At 35.5% G+C, this 13336-nt stretch overlaps 1 protein-coding gene across 1 annotated transcript in view; it reads right to left on the bottom strand.

Annotated features, from left to right (window-relative positions):
- Positions 1 to 13336, bottom strand: part of LOC145672480 (ataxin-10) — a 41739-nt gene that overhangs the window by 18782 nt on the left and 9621 nt on the right. The window contains exons 2-3 of the mRNA XM_081741642.1: positions 12328 to 12669; positions 3678 to 3830 (exon numbers count right to left, since the gene is read on the bottom strand). Of these exons, the coding sequence (XP_081597768.1) occupies positions 3678 to 3830; positions 12328 to 12669 (495 nt within the window). The remainder of the gene's footprint in view (positions 1 to 3677; positions 3831 to 12327; positions 12670 to 13336) is intronic.

Genomic DNA, 13336 nt, shown 5'->3' with positions numbered 1-13336 from the left:
GAGGACATTAAAACGGATTGTAGCACCTAAAAAGAAGACCACTGCAATGAAAATTACGTCTGAACTCAAATCTGGCCTACAGAACCCGATTTCATCGAAAACAGTGCGACGAGAAATTCATAAAATGAAAATTCATGGCAGGGCCGCTATCGCCAAACCCCTGGTCACAGCTGTAAATGCAAAGAGGCGTATCCAGTGGTGCAAGGACCACAAGGCGTGAACTCATGAGCAGTGGAAACACGTAATGTGGTCCGATGAATCGACCTTCACCTTGTTTCCAACAACTGGTCGTGTTTACGTATGGAGAACAACGTCGCAAGCCTATGATACAGACTGTCTGCTCCCAACTGTAAAGCGTGGGGGTGGTTCTGTTACAGTATGGGCAGTGATATCGTGGTTTTCTGCAGGTCCCATCATAGCCCTGCATGGAATGATGAATGTTAAGGCGTATGAGGCCATTTTGGGGAACTAGGTTCTACCCATGGCCCAAATATTGTTCCCTGATGGTGATGGCCTCTACCAAGATGATTTGGCACCCTGTCACGCTCCAAAATCGGTGAAATCATGGTTTGAGGAGCATAGCCAGGAGCTACCACATCTCCCCTGGGTCCAAAATCACCAGACCTGAACATCATTGAGCCATTGTGGTCTGAGCTAGAAAGGCGTGTTCGGTCTCATTACCCTCCACCAACATTCCTTAGGGAACTGGGGCATGTTTTGGAGGAACAATGGTACAAAATTCCACACACAACGATTTAGGAGCTGTATACGTCCATTCCACGACGGATCCAAGCTGTTTTAGACGCAAAAGGATGCCCCACACCATAGTAGGTATGATTTTCACATTTTTGTAAAGGTTTTACATTTTTTTGTCCAATCCCTGTATATAGTAAAAGTTTTTTTTTTTTTTTTTTTTGTGTGTGTGTGTGTGCCTCTCTCTCTCTCTCTCATACTTTACCTTGAAGACAAGAAGAATGTTATCTTCTTGAAACGTTGGACGACGTAGAATTCACCCCACTAATTGCCCGAGAACAATCATATTCATCACGACACGAGAAAAGCTTTACTTCTTATTTCAGTTTGAAATGAATTTTGGACCATAGTTAGTACTTACGTCGAGCTAAGTTATCATCACATTATTTTCATTAAAGGATGTATCCTAAGGGGATATATGGGGTGCAAGATTTATGCCAAAAATACAGTATCTCACGAGTCTTTCAAGTTAGGAAAATTCCTCATTAAAAATAAGGGGTCACCTGTCTTAAGAGTTTTCTTTTTTGAAAATTTCTGTTTTAAGAGGGAGAGAGAATATATATATATATATATTCGCCACACTGAAATAGATGCTGTCTGTTTCTTTATGATCACATGACAGGAAAATCGCTGAACCGTTTGAAATAAATTTCGGGAACATACTTAATCCATATCTCAAGCTACCATGTCACTCTGATTAAAGGGTGTATCCTACGGGAATATTGGGGTTCAAAATTTATCCCTACGCTAGAGTATTTTATGGGTTTTTATCATTAAATTTTCGTTGAAATCCGTATACAAAGGAGGGTTCAAATATTTTCCATAAACTATTTTCCTTGCGTAAAGAACGGGCATTTCAACTAGTTAGATATAACATTTATTTATATTTGTATTCATCTTGTAATAAGTACGAATTATCATCATTAATATAAAATACAAAAAAAAAAAAAAAACTTTACATGAGGAAGAAAAACACTTTACAACGTTTAGCTCAACTCAAGCATTTATTGTTATTTATTACCATATAACTTTTTTGTTTCTTTATCCCTATAAATGGGTATCTTTTGCTTAGAAAATATTAAGTTTATTAATAATTCTCGTAAACCTACTTAGTGACACATGGACATGCTTGTCCAGGATGTTGAAGTATCCTATCGTCAATTCACTGTGGAATGGGCTGTGGATTACCGGGCTAACTGATGCATGTTTCGTGTACTGCCATTTGAATATCTTTATTGTTCTATATATTCAAACACATTATCATAATTATCATTTACCTGGTATGTCCTCCAAGTTCCACTTTCAGAAACATCCAACATTAACAAGGATGGGCAAAAAGATTGAGTGCATAATATATGAAAGGGAAAAATCTTACAACTTCCTTACGTTCTTTTCATCCTTGATAGTGCTAGATACTGTGCACGAAAAATTTGGACCTTCGATACGTGTATTTTACTGGTATAAAATCCAAAGAGTGAAAATGTACAACTGAAGCCGAATATCGAACCTGGATATCCGCTTTAACGTGCCTGTGTGTTAACAACACTGCCTAGTTTGTCCACAACCAGCCAGACCATGTCACTCTTCAAAACATCTAATTTCAAAGTTACTCATGGTAAGCCAGGGACTCGGGTTCGATTCCCGGCTAAGCTGTGCTTTTTCACTCTGAATTTCTTTTATTAGCAACAAGCGAATAATCAAAACTTAAGTATTTTTAAGTCTGCTTTGTACATTCAAAGATTGGTATCTTCTGTTAAGTGGTTAACGCAAACGTTAAAAAAAAAACACAGTAGGTCGATTAAAACAGGAAATGTGCATATAGCATGAGTACCTCCTTGTTGAAGTGACATACAGTTAGAATTCACTGCCATATGCACATTAACAATTATAACATACAAGGTGTTTTAAAACAACACCGACAACGTTTGGGAGGTGATTTCTGACACAAAGATAAGACGAAAAGTATAGACCAACCTGGGTGCACAAATGGTTCCTTTCGGAGTTATACACTGCCGAAAACATGAAAAAATGAAGTTTAAAGGTCCATACCTCCAAAACTATGGGACCTACCGTAGTCGGGTCAAGACTTCGCTTAGAAACTAGTATGTGCCCTATTCAAATATACAGGTTTCAGAATCCTGCGGTACTTCCGCAATCCTTTTTATAGAGGGAGTTTAGCTAAGAACATATAATTTGAAGTACTCACCAACTACCCCTATAAAAAGTGTTGCGGAAGTATCGCAAGATTCTGAAACCTGTATATTTGGATAGGGCACATACTAGTTTCTAAGTGAAGTCTTGACCCGACTACGGTAGGTCCCATAGTTTTGGAGCTATGGGTCTTTAAAGTTCAAAGATTTTTTTTTTTTTCTCCCACAAAGATGAGCAGTAGCAATCAAATGTAAACAGAAACTTGAGGTATGTATCTATAATACTAGGTTTGTGGGAAGATATGGGGGAGGGGGGAATGTAAGGTAGTATACTTTTAAGAATACATATATCGTTCTGTGTATGCTGTATGTATAGTTTTCTTGTTTTTATGATAAATAGTATGAGGATATGGCGTGGGAAAGGGTATGTAAGGGAGCATATTCGTGTGTAGGGGTATACGAGGTGTGTATGTACATATGCATTAATGTAGTAATTGTAATCTTTATGGATTAGATGACAATGGTAGTACGTATATCTTGTATACATTTTAGTTGGTTGAGTGTAAGAAAAGGCAAATATAGCCTTAACTCTGCCGTTAAATAAATAAATAAATAAATTTTTTCATGTTTTCGGCAGCCTATAACTCCGAAACGAAGCATTTGTGCACCCAGGTTGGTCTATATTTTTTGTCTTATCTTGATGTGAGGAATCACCTCCCAAACGTTGTTGGTGTTGTTTTGAAACACCCTGTATAATAATTCAGATTTACTTACGCAAATTCTGATCCATCCATTGAGAGTTTAATTAATGCGTCCAGCACTTCAACACTAACTTCCTTACTTAAACTAGGACTCCCAAGCAAGATGTTGTAAACCACCATCGCTGTGTAATTAGGAACTTTGCTGTCTTCATACACAAGAAGATTCCTAAATATAAATCACAACAATTAATATATCTAGGAGATGTTTCTTCAGATTTTAGTCATTCACTTGAGATAGGAAAGAGATTCAAACAAATTAAAACAAGAGTAACATGTTAAAACAAATAAGAAAAATAGAAAGAAAGAAAATCATATTCCCACTCCAGAGGCGCCAGCATATACGAGGGGGGAATTGGACAGATTATAGAATTAGAGAAAATTAAAAAGGGAAGCAATCTAGCGTAAATCAACAATGCGGTGTATTGTTGTTTACTGATCTGATGCACCCTGAACCATGGGAGAATGAATTACCGCAAGCCTTTCAATATAAAAATGAATTGAATACCTAGAATAATTCCTTTTTATTGTATGTAGTTGAATGATTAGCTTAAGTATCAGTCATTAATCCAGTCTTAGTTTGGTGCTTTGATATTCTTGCAGTGTGAAGTAAATGATTCGATTCTGCATGTAGAAGAATCCAATAAATGAAATGTAGGTAGTCAACTTGATATTTGACCTTTAGGAGATGTGCGCTTGGATAACGACACGAAAGGCTTATTAAAGTTGTCAAAAATATCCCAGTCTGATATATAAATAAGAAGAATAAGCAAGGTACGTTGATTTTATTTCTTTTGTTATACAGTAATTCATATTATACAAAATGAAACACATAACTTTTTATAATTTCACGAGGATTTACAAATTAGAGGATAAAACTCACATAAGGGAGCTGCAACTAAATTAAAATTTCTATTGCGATTTCTGGTGCTTCCTGATAACAAACCTGCCTAAAGCGGCACTTACCCGGCATCTCGCATCTCCCCCGCTACAAACATGCGAAGGTTCGTGGCATTCGTTCTCTTGTTCTGTACAAGTAGCAAGAACATGAACTCAAGAGTTTCTGCTATGTCAACGTGTAGTGATTGAATTTTTAACAGTGGAAGATGTGAATCCAAACGAAGTTCATTGTCTTAAATTATAAACTTGCCTTTTACTTCTGAGTCTAATGTTTCATTAATTGTACTATTTTGGTATTCCCTTACACCATATATCAATAAACTCTAATGTATTTACGTTTGTTCCTCTACATTCTTATAAATCATTCACTAAAATATTTATAGAATCGAATTTTCGCTGACAATTGTCATCATTTTTAAGACCAAAGTAAGAAACTGTATTTAAGTGGGAATAAGCGTATGGAAATTTAATGTTTAAATTCAAAACTAGAAACATTTCGTTGCTCCACAGAATACACAACTAAATCTATCTTCTTCTTCAAAGGTTCGTGGTGGCGGTGAAAAGTGTCAATAAATTTGGTAAATTTCGTTCGAATGAAAAAAAAAAAAAAAAATGCCTTGCATATCTGTCTTCCTACTAACGATAAAGTTTGTTATTAATTATACTTATGTCGATGTTATGATTTGAGTCTTTCAGTGTTTTTGAAAGGACCTATGTTGGGATCTTCTAGTACTTGCCATTTCGAATATGTTCTTTCGTCCTGAATAGGAGGCATCAAGAGATGGTCCCTGAAGTTTCTTACCAAGTGCAGATGAAAAATGTAGCCCCTACTTTGGTGCTAGTGTTAACAATCACGATCACTAAGAAAAGCCATTAAGAAAATTGCCATTATAGATGCACCGAAAAAGCCTTGACACGTGAGTAGTAATAACGCCGGTGCTAGCTGTCAGAGATCTTCTCTTGCTTGCTCCTCTATAGTGAGTGTGATCCTCTTTGGCATGCTTATATGTGTCTTGGTACGTACACTCGTGTCCAAAATTATTGTCGTATGTCTATAAATATGTTGTAGGAATATAATTTGATAACGAATTCGTCCGGTATTTCTTATAATCTTAGTATGTGCATAATCGGCAAAGACATGTATGTGGAAAATTTCATGTCAAAAGAGCAGTAAATAAAAACAATGAAATGAAAATAAAACTTTCTTGTCCATTTAGTAACATTTTGTTTTACTCATTCTAATTTTCGTATTTATAACTATTTTCCTATGAAATTTACCACAAATATACATTTTCCGATTATACACATAGTATCAGTATTAAAAGTACCATGCAAAATCATTATCGAATTATATTCTTACAAGTAAACAGTTATAGATATGCGACAATCATTTTGGACATGAGTGTACATGAAATTTCATCATAGTCACCTGCAGACTCAAACGGATTGGTGAACATTTTTTTTTGAAACTTACGATTTTTCCATATGTTTATTTCATTCGTGTTCAAACAAACTACGAAAAGTTTTCAGGAAGCATAGTTTTAATACAGTATTAGTGTCCTCAAAGACCACCGAGAAAAAATTTAACAGGTTATAAAAGTTTGTTCACAAATCCGTTTAAGTCTACGGGTTTGTATGAAATTTAATATAAAGATAATCACACTCACTAGGATTCTAAATGCTAAATAAAAGAATATCCCAATATCAAGCCTTCCAAAACACCTGAAAGGCTCAAAGCATAAAATCGTCGTAAGTAATTAAAAGCAAAATTTTTATCATTAGTAGAAAAATACGTATGCGAAGCTTATTATTATTATTCGAACAAGGGCATTAAAATTAAATTTGGACACGGATACTCTGGACAAAAGTTGAAATAACATCACTGACACTTTTCACCGTTGTCACAAATCACTGAAGAAAAAATACATAGATTTAGACGTGTATTCTGTGGAGCAATGAAATATTTCTATTTTTTTTCTATGTAAACATTTAATTTCCATATTCCTATTGAATGTTGAATTACAGTTTCTTACCTCGGTCTTGAATGATGACAGTGCTGAGTGAAAATTCAACATTGAATATTATTTCTGTGAACTATTTGTAAGAATTTAGAGAAGTGAAAGTAAATTACCTATGAAAATCTTTCCGTGTTACGTCCCACGGGTATGTTGGCTAGGGTAAAGGAGACGGTGATGATGAGAAATGAATGAAATGGTGGAATGAATAACATGGGAGGAAGCGGAAGAACCCCGAGAAAACACACGAACACGGTGTTTGTCTACATACAAAGCTGGGATCGAACTAGGGACCCCAAGCACCAGAGGTGAAAACTCTACCACTGAGCCACCGTGCCCCTCTGTGAGTACCTCTGAGTTTATTGACAAGATTGCTCTTTACGTGTTTTGCAACATAATCAACAAATATTAATATCTTGAATAATTCCAAAGTGATTACAGAAGTGTGCAATCATGTAAGTTTAAGTGCAAATAATCTTGAACATAGATTTAAGGGAATAATAACATCTTCGCAAGTTAGCAGGGTTTCTATAAACTGGGACAAAATTGTGCAAGCCTTCACACGAAAAGCAGTTTCAAGAGATAGGTGTTTAAATCCAAGGAATTTACATTAACTTTTTTTTTTTCCCCTCATCATTTTTCAGCGTGTATGTGGAAGACTGCAACATGAACTTCTAAGAAGTGGGAAGAGTTGTATGTGAGTTGCCCAGATCTCTGAGGAAGGTGTCAGGGAACACTGAAACAATATTTAATAGGACATTAAATATTAGATACAGTAAATACAAAGAATAAGTTTACAAATTATTATAAACATACATTGATTATAATCTGTCAGATATAGGTAAGCCACTCCGAGGTAATTTTAAACGATTTGCAAATGATGAATTTAAGTAAGATTCATTGTTTCTGGGTCATTCCATATCAATTCAACACAGTGACTTAACCCCACCATCTCAGATTTTAAAGAAATTTGTTACATAGATGTCCTATAGATAGACTAAGAAAAATACCAAAATTTCAACTTTATATATCAACTGGTATTGAAGATAGGGCTATGTAAAGTTTGAAAAAATCCCCAAAATAGCATGTTCAATGAATTTTGAAATTGGAATTGGAGCTTTCGTAATTGAGCTAGAGAGCTGGTTGAGGTGTCATTTTACAGCATTTTTCATGTCCTTTCCTGAGGTATACATCATATAGGCTAATACAGAATTTGTTTTTTCAAAATCAAAATCAAAATTTTACTTCCAAAATTTTTCAAAAAGTACATATTTTAAAATTTTGAAATTAATTCAATGAATAGATAGTATTGTTGTAAAGCACTTGGCAAAAAATGAATATGGAATGATAATGGGTTCATTGTTAAAGAAAATTCAAAACCAACACTTGATTTTTGAAGAATACTCTGTACGTAGGGTAATAACACAAGAATGCTAAGTTTTACACTTCCGTGAAAATAAAATGAACACTAATCTGAAGAGAGAGTATAGATGAGTCCATAGTAAAACTTTTCAATGAATAGTAGTATCATTGGAAGTTTGAAAAAGCCACGTAACTTCTTCCAGTAAAAAGTTTGAAGAAGTTTGGAGAATGTAACTTCTTCCAGTAAGAATTACAGGATTCACTTTTATCAGAACGTCCACTACTAACATCCACAGCACATCAGCACTTCTTGGATATGAGAATGACGGAAATGATCCAGGTGGATGAAGAAGTTATTTTTACTTCATCAAGTTCTCCATTTTTCTGTAAAACATGCCTGAGCCACCAATTTTCTCCATAGACAGCGGTGACATATATCTTCTAATTGAAGTTTATTTGGAGACTTTGACACTTTCTTTTCCCAACCCTGCAAACTATCTGAAAATTTTAATACAATCTGCCCCCATATTGAATTTGAGCCCCCCCCCCAAAAAAAAAAGCTGTGTATCCCCCGAAATAAATTCCTGCGTAGGTCTCTGATAATCAGTGCGTTAAAATGGCGTTTAGACAAACAATGAATACTGAAATTTTAAAATTAAAAATTTAGTATGAGATATCATTCAAGAAAATTAAAAAGTCCAATTGATAAGCTACAGATGTAGTCGAAAAAGTCTGCCTACTTTTTATCAATATATTTAAGCAAAGTTAAAATTATTGGTAACTATGAAACAGAATTCAGGCAAGCAGATAGAGAAGACAGAATTTGTTTCGTTAGCAGGGGCTGCTTCAAGGTTTTAATTTTGAGTAGGCCAATGTTTATATATATATATATAAATGTATAGTATTTGTTCCTTTCTAGTAAATATATATTTATTATCTTTTAGCCGTTTATATTTTTAAAAAATTTCGGGTAGGCCCTGGCCTACCCGCTAAAGCTGTTTCAGTTCGTTTCGTTTGCTTAGGCTTAAAGTCCTTATGTAACAGCGAGGTTATGAAAGATTGGTCATATTACTTAAAGTGGCATCTGAACCACTACTCGATTTCCAGCTGGGAGAAATTTTGTAGGCTCATCAGGACCCCTTAATTACAAGGCAAAAATTAGATTCAGCTAACACAGATGATTCGAGATACGTGAAAATGTCACTATGAAATTCACACGATTTGTGCATTTTTTGTTTAAACCTGTTAAAAAAAATTTAAAAAGATCTGGTTTAAACCCTGCTCTTGTACCAGTGCTAGATGTACACTTTTTTTTACAAAACACGTTTATATAAGTAACATTTTTAATTATGAAACTTGTGTTAGTACTATTTTATTAACTTTTATAAACCAAAACTTCAAACATATCAGCACTTTAACTTAGCTTTAAGTTAAAGTTTTTAGGATATGAACTAATAAGTATTCAGCAGATCACAAGTCTGTATGATATATTTTAAACCCATCACTCTACTCTTCATATTTATTCCCACAAGTAAAACAAAAAAAAAAAAAAAAAAAAAAAAACATCGCATACTTGTATTTTTCAGCTAGGTACAGGGTATTAATGAAAAAACTAGTGTTAGTTTAATTTTTTTTTACCAATGAACCCATTATCATCTCAAATTCATACATTGTCATATGCTTTAAAACAATACTATCTATTCATTCAATTACTTTCAAAATTTTAAAATATGTACTTTTTGAAAAATTTTGAATTTTGATTTTGAAAAAAGAATTCTGTATTAGCCTATATACTGAAGTACACTACAGGAAAGAACATGCAAAATACTGTCAAATGACACCTCAACCAGCTCTCAAGCACAATTAGGACAGCCGCAATTCCAATTTCAAAATACATTGAACATACTATTTCGGGCAGTTTTTGAAACTTTATACAGCCTTATCTACAATATCGGTTGATAACATAAAGGTGAAATTTGGTATTTTTCTTAGTCTATATGAAGAGTACCCTTGTGCAACATTTCATGTGTTGATTTGACCTGGAACGGCTCTTCTATTGTTAAACATTCAATTTCTGCACGCAACTTTAGCTCCATTTTAGAGGGGGTGAACGAAATTACTCGACATGCTAACACGTTCAGGAATTTCAACGATCATTTTTAATTACCTGCAATTGTGATTCCTAAAAATTCTTTGTACTTCCTAGCTTTCGGCTCTCCCTTAGAACCTTGTTCACAGAATAAAAACAATTTTTAAAAAATCGGGAAAAATAAAAAGGTTTAAAATACGGGATAAGGAACATTTCTGAAATGCTAAAGCAGAATACCCGGTTTCAGGCCTGTTGAGACATTTATAAATGATTTGGAGCCAAGAAGACTTGTTTTTGAAACACTTGAGCAACAGAAAGACTTGTTTTTGATTTTTTTTAAATCCAACGTTTAGTATAGATATGAGTTCGTTAAACAAGAAATGGGAAACAGTAATTAAGAAGTGCACACGTTGGCACCAAAACAAAAACACTAACATCAGCTGGTAACCTTCCTTACCTGAATAAAACAATGCACAAACTGAGCCCGCCAATCCACAGTGTGATGCACCATCATTCGATGTGTGACTAGCAGTCAAGAGGTGTTCTTCACACTGCTCTATCCCGATGAGTCTGTTCCTTTTTATTTTTCCCGATGTTTTTATTGTTTTTCCTCCTGATCTTATCCCTCGTTTGAAATGAAAACTTTCAACTCAACGTCTAACGTTTATGCTCATTCTTCAGTATAGTTGAGTTTATTGCACAAAGTAATGGCAGATAGGCATCAGCACCTGCAGTCCCGGCACAGGCTTCTCCAAAGAACTATGCAAAGCCTAAGTGACCAAAAGCAACACCTCATCCAAGACCAGAAATAGTAAACTACGTCATCAAGAATTTGAAGTGGAAATAACACTGCAAGCCATACAGATATATCTCTCAGAACTACAAAGTGAATACCGAGAAGCTTGCTCCATTTTTCAAGAAATACTTGAGAAGTGCAGTTGCCTCCGGGTCATTGGTTGAGACCAAGAAAAATGTGCATCTGGATCGTTTAAGCTCAGTGCTTCATCGCTAAAGGAGAAGCCTGAAGGTGAATCTTCAACCAAGGTGAAACGAGCAGCATCAAAGGAGAAGTCTGCTAAGAAGCCAGCAGCTAAACGTTCCAAGAAGAATGACGAAAAGAAGAAAGCTGCTGCTCTCAAACTTAAGAAATCACCATCTAAAGTGAAGAAGGCAAAAACTCCGAAGAAGCCACAGAAGGCTACAGCAAAACCGAAAACTGCTAAGAAGGCTGCACCAAAGAAGTAAATGTGTCAGTAAATCAACTGACATTTTAAGGCTAAGGCAAATGAATGACAGAATAATTTGTGGAATGAGAATGTGGGAGGAAACGAGAGTATTCCGAAAAAAGAAAACAAGGACACGATGTCCACTACAAATTTACTTGGCCGGGGATCGAATAAGGAAACCCATACACCAGAAATAAGCACTCTACTACTGAGTTACCATGCCGTCCCCTCTCTTATCCTTCGTGAACAAAGCTATACGGGAGGGCCGAAAGCGAATAAGTACAAAGGATTTTCAGATATCACTTTTACAAGTAAAATATAATTACTTGAACTGTGGCACGTTTACAGGACGGGATGTAGATGGCGTTAGACACTTTTCAACGAGCTGTTTTGTTACGTTGAGTAAAATTATACATTTTTTTCAGCTGATCTTCGTATATTTTCATGTTCCACGCATACAAGTATTATTACGAAAGTTCAAAGCCTAACAAGGAATATTATAATTAGACATGTAAATACGTTAGAACATATTTATTAAACCTTTATAGCATATCATACCAAATTTGGTGATAATATATACTTGTTCTCTATAACTTTGCAGCCAAAGAAAGACAGTAGAGTGGATTTTGACCACAAGGAGAAACTGAAAGCACGAGCGGTTATTGAATATTTCCTTCGAGAATGGTTTGACTCCGCATGATATCAACGTCAACACAGTTATTACATTAGGTCCTTCTTATGTCGCAGTGAAGCAATGAGCAGCTGAATTTACAAAGGATAAAGACCCAGCATAAAAGATAAACCACAACCAGGATGGTCCGTTGAAACACCAATCCCCAAAAACATTGACAAAGTCCATGAAAGTATCATAAATAATCATCGACTGTATATCAAGCAGACAAGCAGACTGCATTATCACCCAACATCTAGGAACGAGGGAAGCTTTGAATGAATTCTCATCTATTCCTTTCATAATTAGGCTTAGAACTTCCATAACAAGCCTCACAATAATACGAATTTGAGAAACACAACATAAAACAATGTAAGTGATTTTTAGTCAAAATGAAATCTTACCTTAAAGGATCGTTAAACTCCTTCCATACTATTTCTTGATTCTTCTTGTTGTTCACGAGAATATTTCCTATAAACTGCACTCCCAGCCGAAGTCCACTTAGTGTATCTTCCTCTTTCGGAGCTGAACACAATATATCTAATACCTCTCTTGTATATTTTAAAATAAGAGTTCCATGAGCAATACTATTCTGATTAACCAATGAACCAGCACAACAGTTCCTCAGGCACCGAAAGCATTCTATCACAGTTTGTATTACGTCCTTCGACTCAGTCTTCAAAACAGGTAAGGCGGATTGCAAAACAGAGGAAAATGCTTCAATTTCAGTCACAGTCAGTTTTTCACTGTAAAATATCAAAATAAGAAGACGAAAATTGAGTGATTATAACTAACTAATATCAGGCTAAGTGAGTGAGCCTTTTTATTTCATGTGTGTCCCTTCTGACGCTGCTGTCGATGTGTGTTTTCCCGTACCTCCATCGAAAAAGGAAGGACAAGTTGCTGCGGCCGAGATCTTTCAATTGTTGGATGCGAACGCGTTGCCACAATGAATTATTTCACGGACTTTGCTGTGCTCTGTCTTGCTAGCCATTCTAAATAGCCTACGATCTTCGCTCGTCAAGACCAAGCGACTGAATGACAAATTGGCAACACAGCTGAGATCATTCACTTCTTTTCCCTAAGCAAAAGGAGGGTTTCCTCCGTCCGAGCTTGGCGGGGGTGGAGCCGAAGTGTGTTTCATATATTTTCCGAGGGTACACCTGAAATAGGCACGCTCTAGCAAAAGAATGTCATGTCTTATAAACATTTAAAAAAAAAGGGTCCAATCTTAAGGGGCTTTATGTTTAGGTACTACAGCCTCAGCTGTTGTTTTCCTAGATTTTTGGAACAGCACACCTTTAATCTATACGAAATGCTTCTTTTTCATCATTAGTCGGGTTGCGACGGTGAAGATGTCAATGACCAGTCGCCACCAACCACTAAAAAAGCAGAAAGATTTAGGATATGTAT

The sequence above is a fragment of the Thermobia domestica genome, chromosome 16, assembly GCF_964235325.1.
Source record: "Thermobia domestica chromosome 16, izTheDome1.hap1.1, whole genome shotgun sequence".
NCBI lineage: Eukaryota > Metazoa > Arthropoda > Insecta > Zygentoma > Lepismatidae > Thermobia > Thermobia domestica.
This window is presented reverse-complemented; position numbering and strand designations above follow the sequence as displayed.